This window comes from Tursiops truncatus, chromosome 8 (genome assembly GCF_011762595.2).
Source record: "Tursiops truncatus isolate mTurTru1 chromosome 8, mTurTru1.mat.Y, whole genome shotgun sequence".
In the NCBI taxonomy this organism is placed as follows: Eukaryota; Metazoa; Chordata; class Mammalia; order Artiodactyla; family Delphinidae; genus Tursiops; species Tursiops truncatus.
This window is the reverse complement of record NC_047041.1, coordinates 65,791,368-65,818,443: the sequence shown is the minus strand read 5'-3', so window position 1 is coordinate 65,818,443 and position 27,076 is coordinate 65,791,368. Positions and strand designations below refer to the sequence as shown.

At 45.5% G+C, this 27,076-nt stretch overlaps 1 protein-coding gene across 12 annotated transcripts in view; it reads right to left on the bottom strand.

Annotated features, from left to right (window-relative positions):
• The window catches only part of TEAD1 (TEA domain transcription factor 1), a 262,497-nt gene that overhangs the window by 53,955 nt on the left and 181,466 nt on the right, over positions 1 to 27,076 (bottom strand). For 5 of the 12 annotated variants that reach the window (XM_019948063.3, XM_033862575.2, XM_033862576.2 and 2 more), the window contains 8 exons: positions 20,596 to 20,660; positions 18,190 to 18,252; positions 18,038 to 18,100; positions 5,028 to 5,039; positions 4,116 to 4,250; positions 2,942 to 2,988; positions 1,975 to 2,036; positions 873 to 997 (listed from right to left, as the gene is read on the bottom strand). In XM_019948063.3, the coding sequence (XP_019803622.1) occupies positions 873 to 997; positions 1,975 to 2,036; positions 2,942 to 2,988; positions 4,116 to 4,250; positions 5,028 to 5,039; positions 18,038 to 18,100; positions 18,190 to 18,252; positions 20,596 to 20,660 (572 nt within the window). Of the gene's footprint in view, positions 1 to 739; positions 811 to 872; positions 998 to 1,974; positions 2,037 to 2,941; positions 2,989 to 4,115; positions 4,251 to 5,027; positions 13,626 to 13,663; positions 13,737 to 18,037; positions 18,101 to 18,189; positions 18,253 to 20,595; positions 20,661 to 27,076 lie in introns of those variants that run through there. The other 7 variants (XM_033862571.2, XM_033862570.2, XM_073808632.1 and 4 more) reach the window with 7 other exon arrangements.

Sequence of the window (27,076 nt, the reverse complement as noted above, 5' to 3'; positions counted from 1 at the left end):
GGAGTGAGGTACAAATTATGGAAAGGAGTTGGTAAAGCTCCCAAAGACAAACTCATGATTTCTTTAGTTTTTGCCTTGGGCTCACCCACACACAGATGCAGTGCTCATAATCACAGCCAAGGAGTGGGAGGGAAGAAAGGGTCTCAGGCTTGTCGGGTGGGAAAGAAGGGAGGCTCACATATGCAGGGGAAATGGTGGGTCTGGCTGAGAAACAGGGGGATGACGGGCACTAGATGGGGCAGGGAAATGGGAAGGAAGAGAAGCGACAAATAGAGTCCAGATGCCAATGTTCTTGGTATTTCTGGTATTATAATGCATCACATTCCACTTCAAATTACTTAAGTACTACTCTGTTACTTCTTGCTATCTTGAGAAGACACAGCTTTGAAAAGAAGTATAGAATAATGGCTAAATGTTTAGGCTTGAGTTTTAAAGACATGAGTTGGAATCTCTAATCCGTAACTCTGTGGCTATAGGGAAATTATTTAACCTCTCTGTTTTCTCGTGTACCACAGAGCACCTACCCTTATGGGGTTCTGTGAGGGTTAAATGTGATCCTATCTATAAGCTTTGCACAGAGCACCAGCCACAGGGCAGGGCTCAGAACACGTTACATTTTACCACGTGCCAGAGCCTGTTAAGGTCCTTCGCTACAGCTCCAGCAATCCTTGGAGTTCGCAGCCCACAGCACCATAACCATTTAGCTCTAAAGTTCCACATATTTTGTCAACAGAAATACCTTTTCTCTTAATTGAAGGGCTGTTCCGCTATCCTCCACCAGGTCTGCTTCACACAGGTTACCTGTCAGGCCTGAGGGCAGGGAAAGAGGGGCAAACCCTGGGTTCAGGACACACCTCTCTGGGCACACTCACCGAGTCTGGGTCTCGCTGCTGTTCGAGGAAAGCTGAGAACTCCACCAGGCGGAGTTTGGTTGTGCCAATGGAGCGGCCCTGCCAGGCCGGGACCGAGGGAGCTGGGGCTGACGCAGGCTCAAACCCTGAAATACCGATCGATCGTCACCTTCAACCTGGCCGCTCCCCTCCCCTCGGGCCTCAGGCCAACCCCGGGGCAGGGCCCTACCAGGAGGAAAGGGCAACAGGCCCATCCACCAGAGTCAGGGGTGGAGCTGAGCCAGGTAGTGGTGGGCTCTGGCGGAGGAGCCCAGAGGCAGGGCCAGCCGGAGAAGCGCAATGCACGTGGCGGCTCCTTCTAAAGCTGGCGCCAGCTCAGGTTAAGGGCTGTGGCGTGAGGACACCTAATCCTGGGCAAAGGGGCCTCGCTGGGGACCACGACAAGAGTGACGAAGAGTGGAAGCAGGTGCTGGCAAAGATCTCCTGTGAGACAGGAAAGACAGGCAACAAAGACCTCCTGTGCTCAACCATCTCCTTCCCTAAGACTGCAGTCACCAGCACTGTGGAATACTCTTGGAATGCTCCGTGGTGTTGGAGCAGAGGGTGACGAGCGAATGCACGGCAGCCTGGGGAGTCTCTAACGGAGAGAGTCCCACTGAGCCTCTGCACCTGCGTGCGGCGGGAGGCGGGCAGGCCGGCTGGGTCCCCGGTTTCTGGCTGGGCTTCCGTGTAAGCGCTCCTTTAAAAAAGCGGGCTCGGAATTGAAACGCACTTCTCTGAGAAAGGGTGAGTAAAACCCTATCTGCCCTCAAGACTGGGACTGCCCCACATGGCCTGTTTATGATGAGGGAGGAACCACAGCAACTTCCCCTTCCAAGGATGACCCAGGGTCCTGAGTGAAAGTGATCAGGCTTCCTGTTTCTTTAAAAGCTCATGAGAAGAGCTCTCTAGAGATGACCGAGGCGAATCAGGACCTGGGAGGGGACACCCCCCTGACCCTCCTGAGCTCCGGGCTAACCCTGCCTTAAGGAGGGTGCCGGCGAGAAGGGGGCGTCCATGGCTCTGCAAGTGAGGGAGGGTGTGCAGCTGTGGAACAAAGCAAGAGGGTCCCGCAGAGACTCACCTGGAATGGGGGCTGTGACCGCTGGCTGGATAGGGTAGGCCTGCTGCACAAAGGGCTTGACGCTGGAGACAGAGGACGGAGAAGAGTCAGAAACCACGACTGCAGCAGCGGCTACTTCCCAGGCCTGGCCTTGGCCTCCCAGGGCTAGGGACCCACCTGGGGGCCTCGCCACCGTAAGGTTCCCTGTCTGCAGGTGGTAGCACAGCCCAGGCAGACCTCTGCCAAGACAGAGACCCAGGTATGCTGTCCATTTGAGACGGGCCAGCAGGCTGCTGGGGACCAAACCACCAAGCCTCATGCCAGTTCCGGGGGACGAGCTGGACAGACATCAGCCTGCCTTGCACATGCTGTGATATCTACCTCTGAACCTCTCCTCTGATCCCTGCAGAGACCGAGGTCAGTGGTCACCATCTCCAGGCAAGGATTGGGACGTTTCAGGCTCTCCTTCTCTGGGCCAAATAGCTCTAGTTCTTTTGAGAATACATGGGCAGGAGTTCCTTTCTGCTTTTATCCCTAGACTGCCCTTATCTTCCAGCTTACTGAGCTTGCTTCCCTCGCCCTCAAAGCATCAGTAGGACTTTCTATTAGCTGCCCCCACTACAGGGAAAGCCGGAATAAAATGGGCTATAGGATCACCTCCACTGCCCTCTCTCAAGCAAGCACTTTCAGGAGGACCCCAGACTCTGCCCCCCAAAACCATGAAGGGATGGAGCCCCTCCTCCTGTTGCCAGCTGCACAACCACTAATACTTAAGGTGGGAGTGAGGTGTTTACACGTCTCCCGGATCTGAGCAGTCTCTTTCCTGCTATTGGCCTCAGTAGATAACAATAGGGGATGACTTTGGTGATCTCAGGTTAATTCTCCCTTCTCCTCCAAGCCTGCAGGCAGTCTGGTGCCAGGAAACCTCTACCTGGGGTGGGCTGTGACCAGCCCCTAGCTGTCACTGCTGGCCCCTCCTCAAACTTACTCTTGTGAGGATCCAGGCTGTCCTGTTTGTATCATTCCCGGCCAGAACTGGAAGGCAAAATGCAAAAAGCTTCAGGGTTATGAGTTCACCTCAAAGCACTGCTCAGGATGTCTGTGCACTGTAATCTTTGCTAAAGACAGTGGGTTCAGATCATCCACCAGCTGCAAAGTGACCTTCCCTAAATGCAGATATGGTCGCTGCCCTGCAGAAGATTGCAACCTACAGCTCCCTCTGGCTTTTCTTCCAGGAAATCTCCTGGACGGCAGGGACTAGGCAGCAGCTCTTCAGTGTTCACCTGACACCCAGCTGAAATCTGGGTGCACTGCAGAGGGTTCAAAAATATCTCATCTGACTGCTTTACCCATGTGCCTACCCACCCTTCTCCTCCTCCCTCCATTCTGAAATGTTTCCTGTGTAACATGTGCCTCCACAGCTCCCAGCACCGGGGAGAGGACACAGCTCAGAACGAGAGGCCAGGAGCTCGGAGCAGCAGCAGAGACGCCTCCTTTGCTGCGACCTTTCCTGAGCTTTCTGGTGCCCGCTGACTGGAGGCCTGCTGGAAAGGCAGTAGGATGTCAAGGGAGTCAGAGAGCCCTGGGTATGAGTCCTGACATCGCTAACCATGTGATTACGATCAAGTTACCCAAACTCTTGTTACTAATTAACTCCAGTTTTCTCATCTGTAAAATGACAATAACAGTAAGAGGCATTTAAGATTATTTTGAGGATTAAATGAGATCATAACATTAAGCTTCTCAGCCCTTGGCAGGTGCAAAATGAAAATGATAATAGAATACTTCTGTCCCTTTAGGAGTTAGTTGCCATAAAGTAACCCTGAGGACATAGGAACAGAGACCAAGGGCCAGGATTAAAATGATAGAGCTGAAGAGGCAGATAACAACCTGGAAGGGCACCAAAAAAGTGATACTTAATTCCATGTCTTCAGGGACTAAGCTCCTTCCCTCTCCTTCTCCCTCTCTTACTCTCCCCCTCTCCCTCCCTCCATGCTTTCTTTCACCATTTTGCACTCAGCAACAGGGCGCCACAAAATGGTCCTTACCCTCTCTTACACCTGACCCAATTAACAAGAAGCGCCAGGTGGATGGCTCTGTGCTTGGCCATGTGGACCCCATGCGCTCAGGGGCCATCATTATGGAGCCACCTCATGACTTACCCCCGGCGCCCCTGGGAAGGTGGGGCGTGGGATCCCTGGCAGCCCCAGCTTGTTGTGAATGGCAGTGGCTGATACGATCTGGGCTGACGACATGGCGGCCATGTGCTGCAGGGCCTTATCCTTTGCAGTCTGATCCTTGAAGGTGACAGTGACACACAGAATTAATACACAACACATGGCTACCGGGCAGCTTAAACAGGCACAGCCACGAGCACAGGGACTAAAATACAGTGCCACAAAAAAGGCCAAAAAAGCAAACATGCACAGATAAATAAACACAGCCAGAAGGCTAAAAACACACTCAACCTACTGTAACTCTGAACATTTACTGAGAACACCCAGTAGCAAGGTTTAAAAAGAAAAAAAATTTTAATCCATTTTCCAACAGAATGGGAAGCCTCTGAGAAGAGTGGACAACGTATTTATTTTTCCAGCTTCCAAAGGGAGATGTCTCCAATTACTTAACAGACTCAAGGAGAGGGGGAAAAAAGGCCCTGCTTTCAAGCACACAGATGGGGAGGAGGGTGAGAGAAGAGGCGTGGTTGTGGATCTGGGGTAGGACCATCGCAGAGTGCTGGGAGGCCCGTCTGTGTGCTCGGCCTGGGAGCCCTGGCAGACACCTGGTGGGGAGGCTCAGAAGCAGCGGGGCGGCGGGGCGATGAGGCAGGGCGATGACGGGGCCAAGCAGCATGCTGGCGGGGGGCATGCTTTCTCAGGTATCCCCGCCTGGGTCAAAGGCTAGACGGGTTCTTTCTATACCCAAGGACACAGGGGATGCTACCAGGTAAGTGGTTTCCCCTTTTCCTAAAAGGGTCTTTTCTAAAAAAGCCAAGGCTGAGAACACACAGCTAGCCAAAAAGTCTGCCAAGCACAGCTAAAGTACAGAATACTCGATTTGGTGAAAATACTTACCATGCTTGTTACCTGGATACAACAATAAACAATTTGTTAAAAGGATTGCGTTACAAAGGCAGGGTTATGTTTCTTCTTAGTTAAAAAATATATACGTATACAAACACATGACACTTGGGTACAATAAAATGCGTAGGAGCGTGGGTTTTTTTTTTTTTTTTCACATTTTAGGAGAAATGTGTGACCCAGGTAACTATCTAAAGGGCAATTATCAACGACCGCAACTCCCAACTCCTCTGAGCTGGTTCTGAGGCTTCCCCAGTACAGATGGAGAAGTGGTCAGGCCCCTGGTGTGGGACAGGCCCTGATGGTGGGGGCAGGGCTTCACACTCAGTAAACATGTCAAGGGTCCTGGCTGCTTGCACAAGGTCTATGCAAGCTATCCCAGGCCCAGACTCCATCAAAGCAGGAACAAAATGGTGACATCAGAGTAAAAAGAGCACTCTCCCCAGCTGTCCTTCAGAGTTCAGACAGAGAGTGAAGGTCAAGGGAAGCTTCAGGCTAAGACACTGAGTACCAGCTGAGAGGTGGCTTCAATGTTTACAGATTTACCCAAAGGTGATGAATAAACATGCTGAGGCGCCAAAGGCAAGGCCAAAAGGAGGGGGGGGGGGAAATCAAAGCCTACAAGACAAGTACTAGAGGGTTCTAAGGAAGATCAATCAGGTGCTCCCAAGGTAGGGAGGCCACTTTGCCCCATAACTGCCAGGAGCACCGTGTGAATTTTCAAAACGCTTAAATTAACCGTTGAAAAGGAGCCTAACGTTTGCATAAAATTTTATATTTCATACACTTCTCTGGCTCTCAACTGAAAAAACGAGCCTCATCTAACAGCTATTCGGGGATACACATGGTCATAATGAGTATCTGTAAGGGCACTGCTGCAGCTGAATGACACCAGGAGGGCTCTGGAGGCCTGCAGGATTATTGGTCCCCAGAGACTGAAGTGATGCCTTTGCTGCCTCTGGTCAGATGGCATTCTTCGAGTTGAAGTTCCATTTGCTAATCTGCTGAACGTTCTATCCTGAAGCCAGCTTTCTCAGGTCACCTTTTTTTAAAGGCCTGAAACATTTCAGACACTGAGATCCCAGGAAAGAAGGCAAATATTGAAGTCAGTGGAATTTTATGATAAACTGACCGTGTGTGTGCAAATGCCCTACAGCCAAACTGGGCCTGACACGTACAAACCTCAGTGCGCGTCAGTCTACCCTTAGCTGGTCCTGCAGTTCCACCTGCCACCTGCCCCGCCATCCCCTCAGAGGGTAACCCTGGTATAAGGAACAGGAAACCTGGCTCAGTCACACTTCCTTCCTTCTCTGTCAAGAGCACCTTGACATCAATACAAGCTCATGGGTTTCTCTTTGGACCAGTCCCTTTGGACCCCAGCCCCCAAGTCATGTAACCCTTAATAAAATGATTATCAGTACCCTCAAGGAAACCGAAGGAATGGCATAGGTATAAACACAGGTGCCTTCCCCAGCGAGCTACAAGCCTTACAACCTGTCCAGGGCCCAGGCGGGGGGAGCTGAGAAAATGGCAGCCCAGGCTGCTTGTCTGCCTGGCCGATGCAGACTGTGCAGAGTAACTACAGAAGAGCTGTGGGCTTGGCTCTATTCCAAGAGTACGTCATGGGGCCTCTCTCGGACCTGAGACTTCTGTGTTTATGAAATGCTGATGACAGGGGCGGTTCTGCTTGCCCAAATACAAAGTGCGTCTGTGCACACTTGGGTGCAGTGACCAGGAATCATTAAGTCCAGGTCCACATGGAAATAAGTACCTACATCTCCACAACCCACTCTTACTCTATTAGAGTTGCTTGAGATGTTTCCCTTTGCTAGGCTGATTGAAAAGTTCTTCAAAACGTTCACGAAAGTTTGATACTTTTCTTTTCTAACAGGGTAATCAGTCAATGAGGAAAGGAGAAAAGTCACCAACTTTGCCATTTATGTCACATAGCTCCAGACACTTCAGAATACGGTCTTTTTCTTTTGTTAAATAAAGTCAGGTTTGACTCTCTTATTACCCAGCATTCCACCAGGTACCCAAATGAAAACAGAAGTTCAGAAGCAGAAGAGCAAGTCAACTGCTGCGAGCACACCAACTTGCTCTATGCCAGTAAAAGGCGTACGTGCTGGGGAGTCCGGAGACCTGGTTCCAAACCTGCCCTCCACCTGACATTAATGGGCTGTATTACCTTGGGCAAATCACCTAACACTCTAATTTTCTTCAACTACAAAGGAAAGAGTTGTACTTTATTTTCTAAAGGTCTTCTGATTCTAAAAGTATTCATAGCTGTGAGTTTGACATCCATTATAAGCAAATACATCTTAATACATATAGCTGAAAAACCACTAGTGAAAGGACAGCAGGATGTTAAAATTTGGGCAGTTCTTGGCCACCTGTCCTAATAGAGAGAAAGCCAAGTGCAGAGAGGAAATTTTATCTCAAGTAGAGGTTCTTTCTGCACTTGACCTACCTATTTGAGAATAGGCAATTTCCTACAAATGGACTAAAATGTCTACACCAGTTATTTCTTACTTTTTTTAGTGGTGACATTCTGAGTACTCACTTAATTTTATAACATCTCCCCTCTACCTATGATATACGATGGAAAATTAAAAATTTGTTTAAAATCTAAAGTAACCCTGCAGATAATAAGCACCACCAGGGAGATCTCGAAATCAGAACTGAGAGACTGGCTATAGGCCTACTTATCCTGAAATGGGAGTACACCTAGCTGAGAGATTTCAATGGAAGGATGTCTAAATTGTCATTTTCAGCCTAGAGATACATGCCTGGCTTTGAAGAAATTATAACTCTCAGTGTCAGACCTGATTAAATGGCATCTCTGTGTCATTCTAGTCTAATATCCTGGACTTTTAAACGTTCCACTCTATCATCACCACCTACCCCCAGAATAAAGGGGGGTGTGGGTGGGGGTGTCGCTAATCCATCCAAACAACAGTAGCTTAAGTAAAATCAAAAATATATGCTACATTTGTACACCACATTAATTTTATTCTAAGATGTTTTCACACTAATATTTCTGAGATGTGGAAGAGATTTACAAAGGATGAGCACATTGTTTTATCTTGAAAAACTGTTATTAAGTCAATACTGAGTTATCGTCTATGATGTCTTAGATTACAGAAAATACTGAGTGTATGCATGTGTACATACGAGTATGCACGAGGAAAAATGTGTCCTAGGAAAAAGCGTGGACAACTTCATATTCACTCCTTTTTACTGATTTTAAGCCCTTCTATTCCTAAGATTATAAAGAATGAGGCCATAAAAAGCCAAAGTGGGGAAAGAAAAGGCATATCTCCCTTATCCAACCAAACCCAAACTCAAACCCACAACCTGGAATGTGGAAAATATTTATGGAGCAGGAAACATGGGTCTAAGACTGTTGATGGAGTGCTAAGAACAAACAGCCCATGTGACCTGAGACTGAGGGCAGACGAAGCACTCCAAGGCAGGGTGCACGTCTCAGTACCCACTCGACTCTCTTCCTGCCCCATTCCTGGCATACCGTGCTGTCAACGGCCTCACTACCTCTGCCACGCGGGGTCCAGCAGGCCATGGCAGACATAAACTTCTCAGCCTGAAGCCTTTCAAACTGTTATTGTTACTAAGTAAACAGGCTTTCATATTTCATGAAGCAGAGCAAGGCTGCCACTACAACTCTGGGATCAGCTGACTACCTTCTTCTTGCTGCTGAAATGTACACAATGCTTGGAAAATGTCTTCAGGTGATATCCATGACAGGAAGGCAGCCTATCACAGATGCACATGGCTGGAGTGGTGCGCTCTTCAAACTCAGGGAGATTTTATGAATCAGTCTCTGGAAAGTAGGGGACCCTTGTTCCCCCCTCTGTTTTCTCAGCTTTTAAATATTCTGGGGAATCAATTATCTCATAATTTTTAGGCATTAATCATAAACACATTTTAAAGATAATATAAAATGGCGCATGCTCGCATGTACTATATTATAGTGGCTACATATGAAATCTGAATGAACAGCATACTAAATCAATATACTCCTGCTTATTCAGGGGCCATCATTTCAGAATTTAAAGACTCCAATCTAATTTCTTCATATGGAAGCCCACCAATACATCAGGAAAAATATGTACAGTCAAAAATAAAAAAGACCATGGATACAAAAACTTCGGATAGCTATTAAGTGTTCTTCTCCAAATATACTTCTCTCAGCAATATAAAAATATAGCACATGAGAGGAAAGATAGCAATTTGCTTGCAAAATCACTTTTTCAGAAAAAGACAAAACAATACTTTCCTAAGAAGTAATTTTGCAGATGTTGTTTCTAATCTTGCACTATGTGGATTCACATGACCTCTGCAATTATTAGCAGTAGCCCTTAAGCAGATAAACATCATAAGAGTCTATGATGGCTTGGAGAAAGGATGGAGGGCACTTGAATTTTTCTAGCCATGATCTCTAATTTGCTTATTATTAGAGAAAGCAGGAGTAAATACAAAAGGGCCTATTTCAGGCGGGCAATGGCTAATGCCAAGGAGAGAAGGCCCATTCATGCTTCTCCTGACTTGACATGTAATGAGTAGCAATTAATTCATCTTATTGTATTTCCAAATGCCAAAAACTCCATTCACATCAAAGAAAAATTTTTCAAGGCTTTTACCATTGTCCATTTTTAAATGTACTGTTCTATATTTAGTAGTTTATAATTGTCAATAGTGTTTCCTTTAATTCTCATCTGGGGCTCAGCATCATAAAGGACTGCAGACAAGGATCTGTGATTTGTAGGTGTGCCTGATGACTCTCTACCAGGAAGCCTGGGATTTAGGTCTGCTAATGCCAGGTCTGGGTGTTGGGGAGAAGGCACCCACTAACTTTAGCCCCTTTCTCCGTGAGGGACAGTAAGAGGCAGGAGGCAAATCTCCCTTGAAAAGCCAGAAAGTACCAGCTCCCACCACTCATCTTCTCTGTTTCATTCGAACAGGCAGACACAATGAAAACAGGGCTCAGTTGAGGGAGACGATGCAAAAGCATCTCGAGTTAGGGCAATGAGCCCTCATCCTCTACCAGCGAGCACTCTGTAAGGAGGCAGCATGACAACACAGCTTGCTTGGGCTGTGGTGCCAGATAGCCCTGGGATCCAGTTCAGACTGGTGACCCTGGGTGAGCCCCTTAGCCACTGCAAGCCTCTGCATCCTCACTTGCAAAGTGACGACAACACTCACCTTCAAGAGTGCTTTGAGAACCACATCAACCACTCTGAGCACACAGTGCCCACAGCCTCGCCATTCTGTGGACGTGCCATCTATGGGGCCCACATGACCGACCATCCAGGCTCAAGTCACTGGAGAACTGAAATGCTTAGGAGCCCTGGTCCTGAGTACATACCTCTGGGCTCAATGTGATTGAGCACTGTTTATATTGGAGGCCAGTTAACAATGGGATTTCCCTAGGAAGAGATAAAAATGTAGAATGAGGCTGTTTCTGTTGTCCTTAAAGAGAAAATCCAGACCTGGCTCAGCTGACATAGAAAGGTAAATGTATTCAGTCTCCTAGTTTACACTGTAAGTTCTGTATCATCACACCGTTGATGAGAGGTTCTAATTCCACCACATCCAAGCACAAGAACTTAACTGCCTCCAGTTTTGGTTTTAACCCAGCTAAATTTAAAAAAAGGTAATGAAAATATTGCTGAGGAGAAAGAGTACATGTCATGAATGCAAAAGAACTCCTTGAAGTTTGGGAGATGCCAGGAAAGGCGGTGTATCATTTCCCAAATCCTGCAGCAAGGCCAAGTGCCTTGGTGCTGGCATTGAGACAAAGGAGGTGGTTGTTTCGGGCTTCTTTTGCCTTGTGTACTGTTAACAGTCAACGCCTGAACGAGCAAAGTGGCTCAGAAGGCCATGGGGAGCACCACTGGATGAAGTGCAGCGTGTCTTCCCCGTGGACAGGCCCATTCCTGGATAGAATCAGTGGTGACACAGCCAGGATTCAGCAGTGTAGATGCAGCAAAGCCACAGCAAAGTTCTTGAACTCCTCAAGAGAATTAAATCAACAATTTGAACTTTAAGCTCTCTGCTTACTGGAAGGAATGGCAGGTTGGAAAGAATGGCCTGCTCAGAAATCAAATCACAAAGGCCACCAGGGCAAGAACGAAGAAAATGGCCCCGGGGAGCACATGGAGCTCGTAAATTAGTCACCAACGACTGGACACAATCAGAGAAGCTCAGGCTTTTTTCTGCTCTACTGGGATGATGCAATGTCAGCAAGTACAGGCTTTTCTTCAATACAATCCAGAGCTTGACATGAATATGTCTATTGCCTAAGATGTATTCCTGCTGAGGTTAGGGCAGAACAAAGACTTCCTTTACTCTTAGCACTGTCTGGACTCATGCACTCACCAAAACACACCCCAAACCAGAAGCGGCCTGGTCCACCTTCAGGGGAAGATGAGGACAGTCCACAACGATGAGGACAGTCCACAGTGTGGTGGTGGCCTGCAGAGCTTGGCTGTGGCTCTCACAAGCCTCTGAAGCCAGCAAATAAAGGACCACCTTTTTGCTGCTATCAGGGAAAGGAGGCCTCTGGGCGGGGACTGGACAACCTCCCAGGACAAACGAACATACAGAGACTCAGAGCAGGAAACTCTAAGTAGGAACTCTGAGTAGGAAAGAAGAGACTGTTTATAGCACACAGAGAACATTTCTGCAGTCTTTCTACATGCTGGGATAATAAATCCATGGAGCTTAAAAAAAAAGCAAAAACAGTTAAAGACCTTTTGATGAATTAATGGTGAGTGAAATAATTCAAAGTACAGAATCATGTCTAAAGTTGCAGGCCAGGCCTCAGTCTGTACCACACAAAGTCTTCTCAGACAGGCTGCTGCCTCTCACTGCTCAATTGCAGATTCCAATGAGGGGATAAACTAGGGAACAGGGGGAGATGGAAGATAACACATGAAACCGGCATGGGCAACACTGCTGTAGACCCAGCTGGTGACACAAGGTCCGAGGGAGATTTCTGAGTCAGCATCTGTGGAATTCCTCAATGCATGTTCCATAGACCTATAAGCCACCTGCATGCTGTAACTGCACGGATCCATCTTCTACTTTATAACTAGAAACAGGCACCTGAAGAGTGGTGGGCCAAAAGGATCTTGTCTGGGCAGGGGCCAAACATGTGGTCCTCCCATCACAGAGAAATGACTCTGTTCTAGACCAGCGGTTATCACACTCTGACTTGTCTTTTAGACATTTTAGTCAAGAAAATTAAAAAAAAATAAAAGTATATATTTGATGTCCAATATTCTGGCACTCTGGCCACAAATGCCTTGCAGTTCCAATCCATCTTAGGGCTTCTGAATCTCACCTGCACTCTGCTGGCCCCTTCACCCTTTTCCCTACTGCCCCAGTCTCCCTGCTGATGGTTCTTGGTCTCTTCACATCGTTCCTTGACCTCTTCAACTATCCCCTAGTTTTTCTTGCCCCTTGCATCTCTCTCCTGTGGTTGAAGTCTGTGTCCAAGGCCATCCCAAATTGTTGGCCAAGTCTATCCTAGCTCAGGCCAGGATAAACTACAGAGAAGAAGTCTCAGGTTGGTGCCAACGGCTTTAGCACAAGTTCATAGTAAACAATGGGTAAAAATCTAGCTTAGTTTTAGGATAAGGGCCAAAGGAGAAGAGATAGTTTTCACTGGATTTGATTTTCTCGGGGAAATACTAAATGGCAAGGAAAGACACTGATGGTGGGGGGCTGAGATTGGTTGAGGAAAGACAGTAGGTAGAGGAAATCAGAAAAAGTAAGAATAATGTTTTGCCATTTGATTTCTTTCAGTTAAAAAAAAAACAAATCCTTACAGGAAATATAATGAAAAGAATCATTTCTGGATAGTACAAACATGAATGCTTAATATGGCATTCTCTGTACTAACTTTCTGGTGTATTTAAAATTTAGCAACAAAAACTTCATAGTTAATTTTGATGTATACTCTCAGTTAATGGCCATTACTTTAAGAGAACCCGGGCTTTAATAACATACTTTTTTTTTTAATGTTTTAAATTTTTTATTATCTATCTATCTATCTATTTATTTATTTTGTGGTATGTGGGCCTCTCACTGTTGTGGCCTCTCCCGTTGCGAAGCACAGGCTCCGGACGTGCAGGCTCAGCGGCCATGGCTCACGGGCCCAGCACTCCGCAGCATGTGGGATCTATCCCGGACCGGGGCATGAACCCGCGTCCCCCGCATCGGCAGGCGGACTCTCAACTATTACGCCACCAGGGAAGCCCTAACCTAAGTTTTAAATGCTGCCTTTGAAAAGTTTCAGTGTACAGTTTTCAGACTTAATAAGAATAGAACTTTTTAACATAATTCACTCTTTAAAAACAATGAGCAAGAAAGAGCATGCAGCAATCAGACTGGAGTGGAGTGGGGACCAGCCGAGGGTGACAATACGGATGGATAAGAGCCATGGAGCAGGGCCCCAGGGGTGCTTGGTCGGCCCCTGGCCCAGGCCCACATCTTGCTCCCTTGGCTTCTTAGAGCAGCCCCTGAATTAGCCTCCCTGCCTCCAGCTTTGCCTCGCTCCGCGCTATCCTCTAAAAATGGTTGGAGGGATCTTTCCAAAGCATAACTGTGAACGACCCCTGCGTGTTCCCATGCTCCTCAGGGGAACCTCACCCCTCCAGTCTCATTCCTCATTCCATGCCTCCAGCTAGATGGGTGTTCTTCATGGTTCCCCCAACCCCCCCACCCCCATTATCTGTGGAAATTCTCTACCTTCCTCTATGCTTAGTTCTAATGGAACCCCCTCCACGGGGCTTTCTTTAATTCCCCCACACTCAGAATTAATCATCCTTTTCACTGCGTGGTCTTTGCACTGCTCTGTTAAATTTCTACTGCAGAGCCCCCTAGCTGGGGACAATCCACTGGGAATCTTGTATTTTCCCCAAATGTGGCCAAAAATAACAGAAAGAATGAGTGTTCCCCCAAAACAGAGACTCTTGTGTAATCAACTTTCCACGCCCAACATCTACTAAAGGGTCTAGAACACATGGCTTCTCAATGGAACCATTACTGGACTGAATAAAGTAATCATTTCTGTGCTTTTAAAGTTCAAATCTACACGGAAATCTTAAAACTTTTACTAAAACAATTTTGTTTTAAACGAAAATTAAAATCCACACATTTTGAGGTGATCTGGCTCACAAACAAGCACTTTGAGAACCAATGCATTTAGCAGAAGCATAAAGCTGACCTTTGAAACGCATCCTAAGAGATTTTCAAGAGCGTGACTTCTGTAGCTAGGATGACTCATCCACAACCGTGACATGAGAATAACCACTCTCTCGAGCCTGTTTTCTTCAGAAGGCTATGGCAGAACAGGCTACGGAATTTAGAAAATGTGGGCTCTAAGTGGGACCCCCAAGCTGTCCCATAAAGGCCGGAGGCACGGCTGAGAGGCGGGCATTTCCTTTTCCTTCTGCCTAACGCAGTGTGGGGTTTCAAACCTTATTCAACAGAACCAGCCAAAGAGGCCACTGCTAAGGACGAGAGAGTGTGAGCTTTAAATAAAACAGCTTTTACTCTTTTATATATGGAAAATTTCGAGTAAGATTTCAATCTGAAATGTGAGTTTTGCTGCTTAAAAAAGGCTGGAAAACCACTGGCCTCAAGAATTCTCCTGCACCCTTCCTGGGAGAGTGAAGAGAGGCTCACAGGCAAGAGGGTGCCCTTGGAAGCCACACCTGGCCCTGGCCCTGGCCCCGGCCCCAGGTGTGAGCAAACCACTTTTTCAAACCCCGAGGGAGAACAGGGAAATGAAACTTGGCTTCAGTCTTCACAGGAGGGCCACAGGCCTCTGTCCACCCTAGAGAACAGAAATCCTTTGACTTCAGAGCATGCGGAGAAATAGTGAGAAGCCCGGCTGGCAAGGCACAGCAAGGACAGGTCCGGAGATGGCCAGTCAACGGCTATCTCCTCCAGGAAGTCTTGCTGCATCGTCTCAGACAAAGCACGGCACCTGTTGTGAGTCTGGATACTTCCTGCCACCCCTATCCCTGCTCAGAAGCTATCCTTGCTGTCTACTGAGATGACTTCAACTTCTGTAGTGAGTTTATCTCATTAGCCGGTGTTGGGAGGCCAAGAAGTCAGAGGCTATCAGCCTGACCCCACAAGGAACTCGGCGAGGATGCTCATCCCTGCCTCCCGAGGACGTCAGACCCCAGAGCTGAACAAGAAAGCGCAGACAGAGAGAGGAGTTCTATCCTCCTACCACGCCAAGGGGCCTGAGCCCGTTTCCTGGTAATGGCTGGCAGGAAGGTTAAGGAGGGCATCTTTAACATAAAACGCCTGTGAGAGGTGAAGGCAGCAGGATATCTGCAGGCAGGTGGCAGCCAGCCTTATTCTCCTCAACTGTCCTAACTCCCTCTGAGTGGGGACGCAGCAGCTCTGCAGCCAGGAACACATCACCCCGAGATACTGATGACCGTCAATCCCAAATTAGGCCCACATCTTGACCGATGGCTCAAAGTTTAAAAATCATCTTACTTCTAAAATGTAGTGGCTGAGGGACTGTGGGAAGCAAGGCCTGCACGCCCAGGTCCAAAGGGGCGTGAGGGGTGGTGACACGTTATCTACAGTGTGTGCTGATGAGAAGCCTACTGCTTGAAATCCACTTCAGCCTCCGCTACAGGAAACCCTGTCTGGAAGAGCAGTAGTTCAGGATTCAGAAAGTTCACATCCTGACTTCGCCACTTCCTATGCTGGATGGCTTTTGGTGAGTTAATTAAACCTTTGGATCCCTGGTTTCCTGAATATTACTCCTGAAAATCTGAGAATGGAACTCACTTTGTAGTGAGCTTACATGAGAGAACGCACAAGAGGCCCTGCACTGCACTAACTCCTGTCTTTCATCCCCAAACTCAGCAGCACATTGTCCATACAGCTCGTCTCTGGGATTGCCCACACATTTAACTTTGGCTCTTTCTGCGGACACTTATCCTACAGTGCCCTATATTTCACATTCCCATTTCCACGGCCAGCTCTGTGAATAGAGGATTGGTTGTTAACTGCCCACTGTGATAAGCGCCATGCCTGGAACACTCGACTGGTATTAGCTGATGGGAAGAACAAAGGCCTCCATTTTTCCAAGAGTAATGAGGTAGGGAGGAAGGAAAGGAACTGTAAGAAGATGGAGGTGGTTCTTGGAGATGAAATGCTGAGCCAGTTGCTACCCCACTGCCTCTGTCTCTGCCTCTTCTTCATGCCCGCCCCAGAGGAGAGTGGTCCAGGGCTGGCTGAAAGTGGGGGGAAGTCTTTTTGTAAGAACAAACACAAAAACGACTGTGTGTTGGTATGTATGTGTATGTATAAGATAATGGCAAAACTGTTTCCATTGAGGAAAATTTGTCAAGTCACCAAGAGAGAAAAAGAGTGCTTGTGGAATCCCATGGGGATCCCCTCTGACCGGGAGAGCTTTACCCACCATTTACAGGGCTTTCGGTCCAGGGCCATGTGCCCTGGTGAGCATACAGGAACCACACAGTGCAGAAATAGAACAATTCATAACATCACAGATGGAAACACAAAATTGATGTCTGTAAACTTCTTTGTACATCATTAATCCGTTAGAGAAACTAGAAGCAGAGTGAGAACTTGAGCAAACACTGGGGTAGTTACATCCACATAGAAAGGACTGCACCTTTGGTTAAAAAGCAGGAGCTACGAAGTTATTTTAGTCTTCCAACTGCTCAGCCAGTGCAACTAAAAGCCAGCCACCATCAGCCACATGTGTGAGCGAGCGAGCCAGCATGCTGCCCACTGCAGAGGGCACCCCAAATGCGCCTTCCTGGTCGCTAGACCTATTTCACAGTCAGCGTCGTTTGCATAAAAAATGTTGGAGGCCTTTGGGAAGGGTCCCAGTGTTCACCACTTGGGGCTGTGAAATCACACTTTGTCCTTTAGTTTAGAACAAAAACACAAATTTACTTAATGTATGGGGGGGGAAAATCAGAACAGAACCAAAAACAGGCTTGTGGGAAAGACAACAATATGGACTACAGATTCATTTTTATTATAGAGTAGAGCTCCTCCACGCAAACTATAATCCCTTTGCATTTCTCAGATAGGGCATTATGGAGGGAAAAAGTCATGCATGTTCTACTGCAAGTTTTGGAACGAGAGAAAATAGGGAGAACTTGCATTTTTAAGTCGTCCATGCCTCTGTTTTTGCTATGAAATATATTTTAAAAGACTGGAACATGAGGCACATGTACAAAAAAAATAATAAACTCAAGTATAAACGGAATTGCAAACATGGATTTGATCAAGAGCTTTCCCATCTCTAAGACCTATCTTTTTTTTAAGCCCTCACCTCCAATTTCTTTTTTAATTAACAAAGCCACACACTTAAAAAACATTAAGCAATGTGGAAGAAATCTGGCAGAAAATACTCTCTGTTGGAAGAACTCATGAAAAATTACATGAAGAAGATGTATTTTTCATAAGTACTGAAAATACATCAAAAGCACAAATTAAAATAATTTCTAAATTTTTTTCAAAGTAATTTCATGATGGCCACTTGGAAATGATTCATTTATAATTTCTACACCAACTTTGCATCTCTTTGACATTTTTTCCCTCTCCTAGCTCAGGGCTGCTTGGTGGTTATTTGAAGGGTAAAAAAAAAATCATGTTTCTGTGCTGAAAAGTTATCAAGACCAGCTCTCTGCTGCATTTGCATTGTTATTAGGGACACACACACACACACACACAAACACACACACACACACTCTCTCTCTCTCTCTCTCTCTCTCTCTCTCTCTCTCTGAGCTTAATGTGAGGCTAGTACAGAAACAGAGAGATTAGACACAAAGAAATGTAAACAGCTCTCACATGCGAGGAAACTAGGTTACCAGAATCCCAGCACCAGGCATTCACCAGTCACCATGGAAAACAGGAAGTGAGATGCATAGCAACCACAAGCCAAAAAGCAGGAAAGCGCATACCTTTAGCTTGGAATGAAAATCACGAGATTTCCTTCTGGCAAGAACCTGAATGTGACTAGACACCTGCAGGGTAGGGGAAGGGAGGAAAACAAAGGAAAAGCCTGTAACCATGGAGATGAAAAGCCCCCTACAACTGGGCAAGCCAGACGTACCTTAATGGCGGCTTGAATTTCTCGAACTTTCTTTCTTGCTAAGACCTGTATATGACTAGACACCTACATTGTTCGGGTTTATGAGGGGAAACAAAACAAAACAAAACAAAACAAAAAAAGGAAATCAAATATAAAATCGCTACTCCTTGGGAGGGTTTCGGGGTGGGGGGGTGGGGAAGGTTATTTGCATCTCAACAAAGCTCTGCAGTTAGGAATACACAGTCCCAGCCAGACACCAAGCCCCCAGCGCTGCTCTAAGCTTTTCAGACTGGGTCATCACTGCAGTGACTGGAGTCAGGATGAAAGTTGAAACTAATCTTAGTTTTCTCACCCAGGAGAAATCATGGGCACGGGATGAGAGGGGGAGAGTGGGGTTGTTTTCTTTATAAAATTAAAAAGGTGGGAGTAGAGGTAAATGAAAATATTTATAGCTTCTCAGTATCAGGAGGGAAAATCCCTTTTTCTCAATTTAGAAGAGACTATCCATAAATTAGCACATTCCGCAGAATCAAAAAGCTGAAGCTGTAGGTTGTATTCTGATCTCATTAAGAGCTCTGGATTCTGTAGCAAATGTTAAAATAATACTGACATGTAAATTAGATCTCAAAGAGAAATGGAAAGACCCAGTTAGCAGAGCTTTTTTTTTTCCCCCTTATAAATATCTTTAATCCTTCCACTCTTTTGGGTATTGACTGGGCGCCAAGTGGATTTGCATATTATTACAGAGCGAAAAGTGTGAATACAGCCAGCCAGCCATCCTGTTAAAAATCTGGGTTGAAAAACCACACGGATTTGCTGAACAACAAATTCACATTGGAGAGGTATCACCAACTGCCGCCTAAAAACATCCCCGGGATGCCGGGGTGTGGAAAGCAAGCCAAGCCCGGCTTCTGAAACACAATGATTCCACGGGGTAAACAAATTTGCATCTCTTTCAGCGGGACTTGGTTAAATTTAGAAGTGCCCCCCCAGTGAAGGGGTTGGGCACATGACCAGAGCTCACAGACCGGCAGACAGCCCAGGTCCAGCACCTTCAGTATGCTGGGAATTAAGATGTGTCTGTTTCAGAAATTTAGAACCTCTCATTTAGAAGTTCAGCAACTGTGAGGCCATTACTTGATTTCAAACACTCTAGCCACCCTAAAAACAGGATTTATGATAACAAATGAACCTCTTATCTCTAACTTTTTCTTCGAGTTTCAATTTGCTTCTGCCTTTTTTTTTTTTTTTTAAGTACGGAGAAGCAGGAACTCTCCCCCATCCTCTTCACCTCTCCATCCTGCTCCTGCTTTCACTTGTTTTCACCAGAATTTTGTTCTGATGTGATTCTCTGACTTGCTGAGGGCCACAGTGGGGGGAATATCCACCGAACAGACAATGCCCTGACTCTGAGCACGGGCAGGAGGCCACCTGCCTCTGTGCTGACTCAGCAGTGGGCTCCCGGCTGGGGCACAGGAGCGTTCCTGGGGAAAGCTCTCCCCGTCATAAACACTCAGGAAAACAACTCATCACTGAGCAGAGGGCTGGAATCTGCTGCTCAGGTTTAACGAGACCACAGTTGAGCTCGCCTTTTGGTTTGATTATAGTTTTTAAAATTCATGCCATTTCAGTCAGCATAGGTCAACATTAAAATATACATATATATTTTTTTCTGTTAACAACTCACCCATGAGGTTGGTTTGATGGTTTTCCCCCCTTCCATTTCTTTCTTTTTCTGTTTTTTGTTAAACACTAATTTCTCATCCGTTCCAGTTCTGAACTGGGTCAGAGATTTGGGCTGCTTTACATCAGAAGGAACGAAGAGCGCCAGAACGCTGACAGAGGGCAGAGGAAAATTCCTGACCCTGCTCTGCACAAAGGTATTGTAACTTCATTTCAGTCACAGCAGCTACTGACAAAAAGCCATAGCTTAAGGAGCAACAGTTCCCTGGACGCACATCATTCAGCCTTATAATCCAGCCAATACTCATGGCTGCTGGTGTTACTTTTTCATTGAAATGATGACTAATATGTAATTGTTCCAGGATTTTACAATGCGCAAAATCTCAAAATTTCATGACTTGCAAAGTATACCTGCACCTGCGGCTTTTGCAATGTTTGCAGATGCACAGTTTCGGAAAGAAATTTAAGTTTTACAATACAGTACAGGAACAGTTCATACACTGTCCTTAGCGCTGAAACTTTCCCATATGTGTATAGAAGGAACTCCAGAGACCACATAATAAAAGGTCACTGAAATGATGAACAGTGAAAACTGAGCCAATTTCAAACACCTACAACACTGACGTCCTTACAGGGAACTCCAATCGGGGGCTCCTAGGAGCCAAAGCACAGACAGCCACTGCAGCCAAAATGCCTCCTTGGGCCATTCGCTAACATGCACAATTTCCAGGTCGGTTGTTTTACCTGCTTTCTGGTCCTCGTCTTCCCTGTCCTGAGTTTGATGTATCTGGCTATCAATTCATTCCTACCTGAAAGAAAGAAGAATTTACAATAAAGTAGGTTACTCTGGGGTGGGATGGGGGGGGTGGGTGGGGCGGGGGGAGCCTCTGAAAAGCTAAGAATAGAATTCAGAATCAGGAGTTTTTGTTGCAACTCTAAGTTTATTAATGCTAGAAAAATAAAAAGGACAATCGTTTGCAAACAATATTTCCTAGGAGAAATTAGGACGAAGGGAATTTAATTATGAACTACAGTCAGCAATGGAGGAAAGAAATGTGCCTTTTAAAAATGTGCCTTTGTGTTTGCATGCTTGTCCCTAAACGGATGGTCACTTGTATGAAAAACAAATAAAAGGATTAGTGTGGGAGTATACAGACCTGGTTCTGTTCCAGTCTTATTTTTCATATTCCTTCTCACCCAGGTTTCTACTCAGAGTTAACTCCAGTTAGAGTCATAAGAGCCACGAGAGGATGAACTGCTCTGGCCACGGAAACACAACGAAAAGAAGCTACAGTATGAAGACAGACACCCCCCTAAATGTAGTCACTGTGCCAGTAACTATACACAAAACTGTCAGCGCCAAAAAAAAAAAAAAAAAAAAGACTCAACCTTTTCCAAGCTTTATTACCTCTGGGGGAAAGAAAACGCCTTAAAGTATAAACAAATACCTCTGGTCCCTACTCCAAGAGACTGAGAAATCTCAAAGAGATGACCTGAACTATAATATAATGGGAAACTACACCCCCAAAGCCAAGTGGGGAAATGTATTACTAATACTATATGAAATATAAATGCACTCATACGGGACACGTGGGTCCAAACTGCCACTATAATCATCACGGTATTATCTAGTGGTCTAATTTGTGTTTGCTGTCTTACTCCCCACACATACTGCATAGCTGAAGACAGCAAGAGATTTTGTCTTGTTCCCCAGGGTCTCCCCAGCACGCAGCACACTGCTGGGCACACAGAAAGAAGAAATGAGGAACTAACACAGCCTCTGGTGACAGAGAGTACCACAAGCCCCAGACCTCCCCAGCAGAGTAAAGAACTGGCGGCCCTGGTGACAGTGTCTTTATGGGAATCTTGCCTGAGAATTCTAAAACCTCTCCCATCGCTGCCTAGAACATTCCTGTAATTATGGCTCTGTTCTCCACCGACCGTGCAGGATATGGTCGTCACTGGAAGGCAAGGGAATCGTGGAATCTTGGGACTGGGAAGTACTTCTGAGTCATCCTTTCCTACCCCTAAAAGTCTAAGTCCTTATGTAAGCCAGCACTTCTAGAATTAAGGAAGTAGCCCATGCTATCTTAAAATATACTGAAGAATTAAAAGACCCTCCTTATTTGAGGCTTCCTGTAACTTTCATCCCCAGATTCTTTTTGTTCCCCGTAATAAGAACAAGGCTAGTTCTTAATGCACATGCCTTTCAGATATTACTGACAGCTTTCAGGTCCTCCTGCAGTTGTGTCCAGGCTAAACCTTTCCTGTTCCTTTGTTATCTGTGATAAGCTTTGGAACACTCCCATATCCATCCTGTGACCATCCTTTGTCTAGTTTCCTTTCATAGCCTGGAGCCCAGAACTGTAGTCACCTCCCTGGTCCTAAATACTCCACCTCTGTTAATGCAGCCTAACACTGCACTAGATTTGGGGGGGAATCACAATAAACCGTCAACTGATGTCAATTTGAACTCTTAGGCCTTTTTCATATAGCCTAATTCTCAGATATATCCCTACCCCTGTTCCCAGTCTTTTCATGCGTAGTTGGGATTTTCAGATCCAAATACAAAATGCTGTGTGTATTTCTATTGTACTTCATCTTATTAGATTAAGCCTGTCATCCAGTCTTTGAATCTCAGATCCTGATTCTGTGACTGAACTTACCCTTTAACCATAGGAAAAGGACCTCTAAATTCAGTTTTGAGGACTGCTTCTCAAAGCATTCTCTTTCAACTTTTGAGAACTACCAATATCCCCTGTAGTGTCATCGGGTCTACTTCTCTATCTCTCAGATGGTTGTACAGATTTTGCAATTTGTTTCAAAGGCTGGCTGACAGCAGAGCCCAGCTAGGAGTGCCTAATTACCAGAAGCCAGACCTAAATGACAATGTCTGCAGCGGAGCCAAGCATCCTCCAGCTCAGGGCCTCACTGTGCACCCTGTTCGGAGCTGAGTGGCCAGGATGAAATAAATCTAGGGCTCTGAATTACATGCAATTTCATCTGAACCTTGTCCAGATGGGAAAAACGTCTCCTGCCCTCCCCATTTGCTTATTTTCTAGGAAAGCAGACAGAATAGCTTGATACAAGTGGCATACAACCTATATCACCAGTTTTTAATTTCTTATGGCATTTGGTTGAATGAATGAGATCAGTACCTAGGACAGCCACGTTTGACTGTGCACCCTGTGGTTTATGCAGTGGCATAAACAATGTCAACTCATAATTTGATTAAAATGCTTCTAAAGACCACTACTTCTACAAGAAGACCTCAATGAGCATCTACTATGTGCTGAGCGCTATGCTACATCATTTCATGGAAAGCTGGTCATGACTCTCACGTCCCTGGTTCTTTACATGAGCAAGATTACCTTTCTTTTAAAAGCCTGTGTTCTTTCTTTCATACCATGTTTCAAGCCACGAAGAGTAATTAACTTGAAGCTGCTATGTGTTCCTTCTTGCCCTGCCATAAGGAATACTGCTGATTCAAATTATAAATTCAAATTCCACTAACACTAAGCATCTACCGTGAACTCAGAGCAGACGGTTAATCACTTCATTTTTTGTGAATTTTTTTAATGACGATAAGGGTGGTTTTGTGCACAGAAAACATTAGTCAGGTTTACCTGGCTTTAGAAATGTTTATTTCATTTGTTTAGTTATTTTTTAAAAAACCTTAAATGCCCTAGCTCATCTTTTAAGTTCAGTTCAACTTACAGATCTTATAATTTTTATAATCACTTTCAAAGGGCCATCGGATTCATGTTTGGTCCATTTTACAAACCTAGTTAAACTCCTTCAAACATTTAAACTATGTTATTTATAATCTATAATTTATTTAATTCTTTTAAATATTAGAATTGTTTGATTTAACTTACAAAATCTCCCCTTAAACAACTCTTAGAAACCTAATAAATTCTCTTAAGTGCCCCAATATTGCTTAGAAATCTAGTTAAGACTTCAACCCTCCCTAAAATCAAGTCTAAGTCTGTTACTTTATTGCATATTTTAAATTGGAAATACAGGCTAACCTGTTATGTGCGCCAAATTATTTTAAATATGCATACTGAAGTACTCACATGCACAAATCCTTTAAATAAAAAGTATTAACACTATGGCTCTGATTATATTAAAAACTTCTACATTCAACTCTAAATCTTCCCAGAATTATAATATGCTCACCCTTTAAGGAAACAAGTATGTCATTCCAAATGATTTTGGAATATCTTTTTGGGTGCTTGGGGTTGTACTTATTTTACTAGGTTCTGAATGAATTCTTATTAGCAACCCTGATAGGACTTTCTGAGCCCTATTTATATTTCTATAGCATGGCCCTCCAAACAGGTTGGATTCATACAGTTCAAAGCCTTGGATTTGAATCATGGTACTAAGGTACAGAATTCTCCAATCAAGGACAGGGAACTCAGGGACACCAAACATCACTGATGTAACTGGCAGTGGGGCTCTGGTGCATACAACACAGTTCTGTTTCACAGCCATGAAGAATGCTGGTTATTAGAAATGTTAACCCTCATTTCTCTAACTCTTGCTTCCAAAAAAAAATACACATGTACACATATAGTGGTGCTTGATCCAGTAAACCTTACATTACAAAAGTTACTTTCAACTAAGTTAACTTTAAAGTTAATCATGACATTCCTAAACTATTCCTACAGTTATGTGAGTACCCTCTCTCCCTGTGCCTTACATGATGCCTGTGTGGTGTATCAGGGATATAAAGACAGCCTAGCCTGCTGCTCACAAGGAGTTCACTGTCCAAAACAAGGGCTAAGATAGAGGAAATCAGCTCTATGTGTCAGACAGCAACTGAAAGAGGTTCTAGTAACATATGTGGGTAATCAGCCACAAATAATTCCAGAAATCTAGAAAGCCTTCCCCAAAGTACTGGAATATAAGCTAGCCTTTAAAGATAGATTACATTTTCTCCAACATTATAAAAAATTTCCAACATACAAAGTGAACGCTATATACACGATATACCCACCACCCAGATCCTACCTTCACTTTTTCTTTATTCGCTTTATCACATGTCACTCCATCTATCCACTCTTCTACCCGTCCACCGAGCCATCTTATTTTGTTGTTGTTGCATTTCAAAATAAGTGGCAGGCATGATAACATCCCTGCATCCTTCAGTGTGCATATCATTAACTACAGTGATAAGACTGATTTTGATAGGCAGAATGGAGGGGGTATGCTGAAGACCCTTTTAGACAGAGGAAGCAGCATTTTAAAATATATATACAGAGGAAACTGGGGCTCCTAAAAACCAGGCATGCTGACCCTCAAGCTCCCTTGACCACTGCACACTTTCTCTTTCTGAGCCCAGGAATCTCCAGGTTCTACATTCACAGCATCCATGAATCATCTCCTTCATTCTTCTCTATAAATACCTGTAATAGCTTATAGAGCTGAGTGGCAATGTCACACTTCACCACTAAGTGTCATTATACTACAGCTTCTCTGCAGCACAGAATGTCCTTTAGAAATGCACACCCTATCACTTCTTTAAATCTGAGATGCAGCAGCTGCAGTTGCCTTTGCTTTTCCCACAGGCAAGAGGCAGCAGCAAAGGCAAACAGCCTGACCTGTCGCTTTTATACTGTGATCCTCACTAAGTGCTACGATCCAGTTTTTATTTTCTTTTTCCTTTCTCCTAAGTGACATAACACAGTTGAAAGTGAGCCCATCATTGGCTTTTCCAGCCTCCCAGATTGCTGTGAAATTTCCGCTAAACGGGCAATAGAGAGAGAGAGAGAGAGATTCCAACAGAAAGGGAGTTTGCACTGTGCTTGCCTTACCCAGAGAGAAGACTGGTTAACGTTGTTGTGGGCTTGTGTGTAATGGGATGTGGCCTCAGGGTCATGTTTGAGGCACAGCAAATGCAGGGTCTGTGGCTACAAATTGTAGCCCAGAGACACTCGGCTTTAACAGTGTAAGAGCCACTTTGTAACTGAATGGAGTCAGGGAGCCACAAAGGAAGAAGTAACGAATGGAACCTCTTCCCTGGCTGCAGCCGGTCTGAAGGCTAACACATACTCTGGCCTGGGGAAGGGGCTTTAGTGTACTCTAAGGAAACCTCTGTTAGCCCTCTCTTTGCTGGGACGGACATGGGAGGATTCCCCCACAGGTTTTTCCCATGTTAAAAGAACGAGAATCAGATGGAAAACTCAAGCTTCTTCTGACTGCTAGACCAAAGCTGTATGAAACAGGCACTGATGCTATGGTTGTAGCCATATGGTCTTCCACACCCCCTCACAAGCCTTAACTTGGCCCAAGGGCACTATTAGGCTGTTCCTTGTTAAGACCCTGAGCTGCCTGAGCTCTGTACCTGAACACACAATTGCTTTCATGGCCTGCATCTCCTTGCCCAGTGCTGCACGTCTGGATTCTGCCCACCTCTCAAATGCCTTGTCCTTCATGAGCTTTCCAGCTGGGAGAGGTCAGGTCCCCTCTCCCTAAACATCCACAGCCCTTGACCTTGGCCTCTTTACTGCTGGCTCGTATATTTTCTGCCTTGTATTTGATCGTTTCAGCACACGTCATGGCTGCAAACAGAGCATAAAGAACAACAAGAACAACAACCAATGAGGGAACTCCCTGGTGGTCCAGTGGTTAGGACTCTGGGTTTTCACTGCCAAGGGCCCGGGGTTCAGTCCCTGGTCGGGGAACTAAGATCCCACAAGCCACACCTAGAGGCCAAAAACAAAAAAAGAGCCAATAACATTCATCCTTTCTCTGCCTCCCCTTCCCAATCAGCTCAATGTTTATGGAATGAATTGTCATCAGGAGCAGAAAAGAGGCTCCTATGTCCCTACAATCCAGTTTGACACTGAATCATCAGCATAAACTGGAAAAAGATGACCCAGTGAGAAGAAGCAAAGAAAGATGTCTTCTACGAGGTGACAACACCACAAGGCATGATTCTGTCCTCCAACACCAGCAGCAATGCCCAATGAGAGAGCGCTTTACAACGGACTTTTCTTGGGTAAGATTCTACGAGATGGTGTTAAAATACTCTCTAGCTCTGGACCTCTCTGTATGACCTGAGGTTCATGTAAAGGAAAAAGTATCTTAGAATATGAAAGCCAACAAACAAAAAGCACAGGTGTAGGGTACACTGCAGGAACCAATTGTCAGCTGCTGGGAGAGGTCTACAGAACGGGGATGTTGGATGAACCTGTCCTGCTGAAGACCTGGGGCG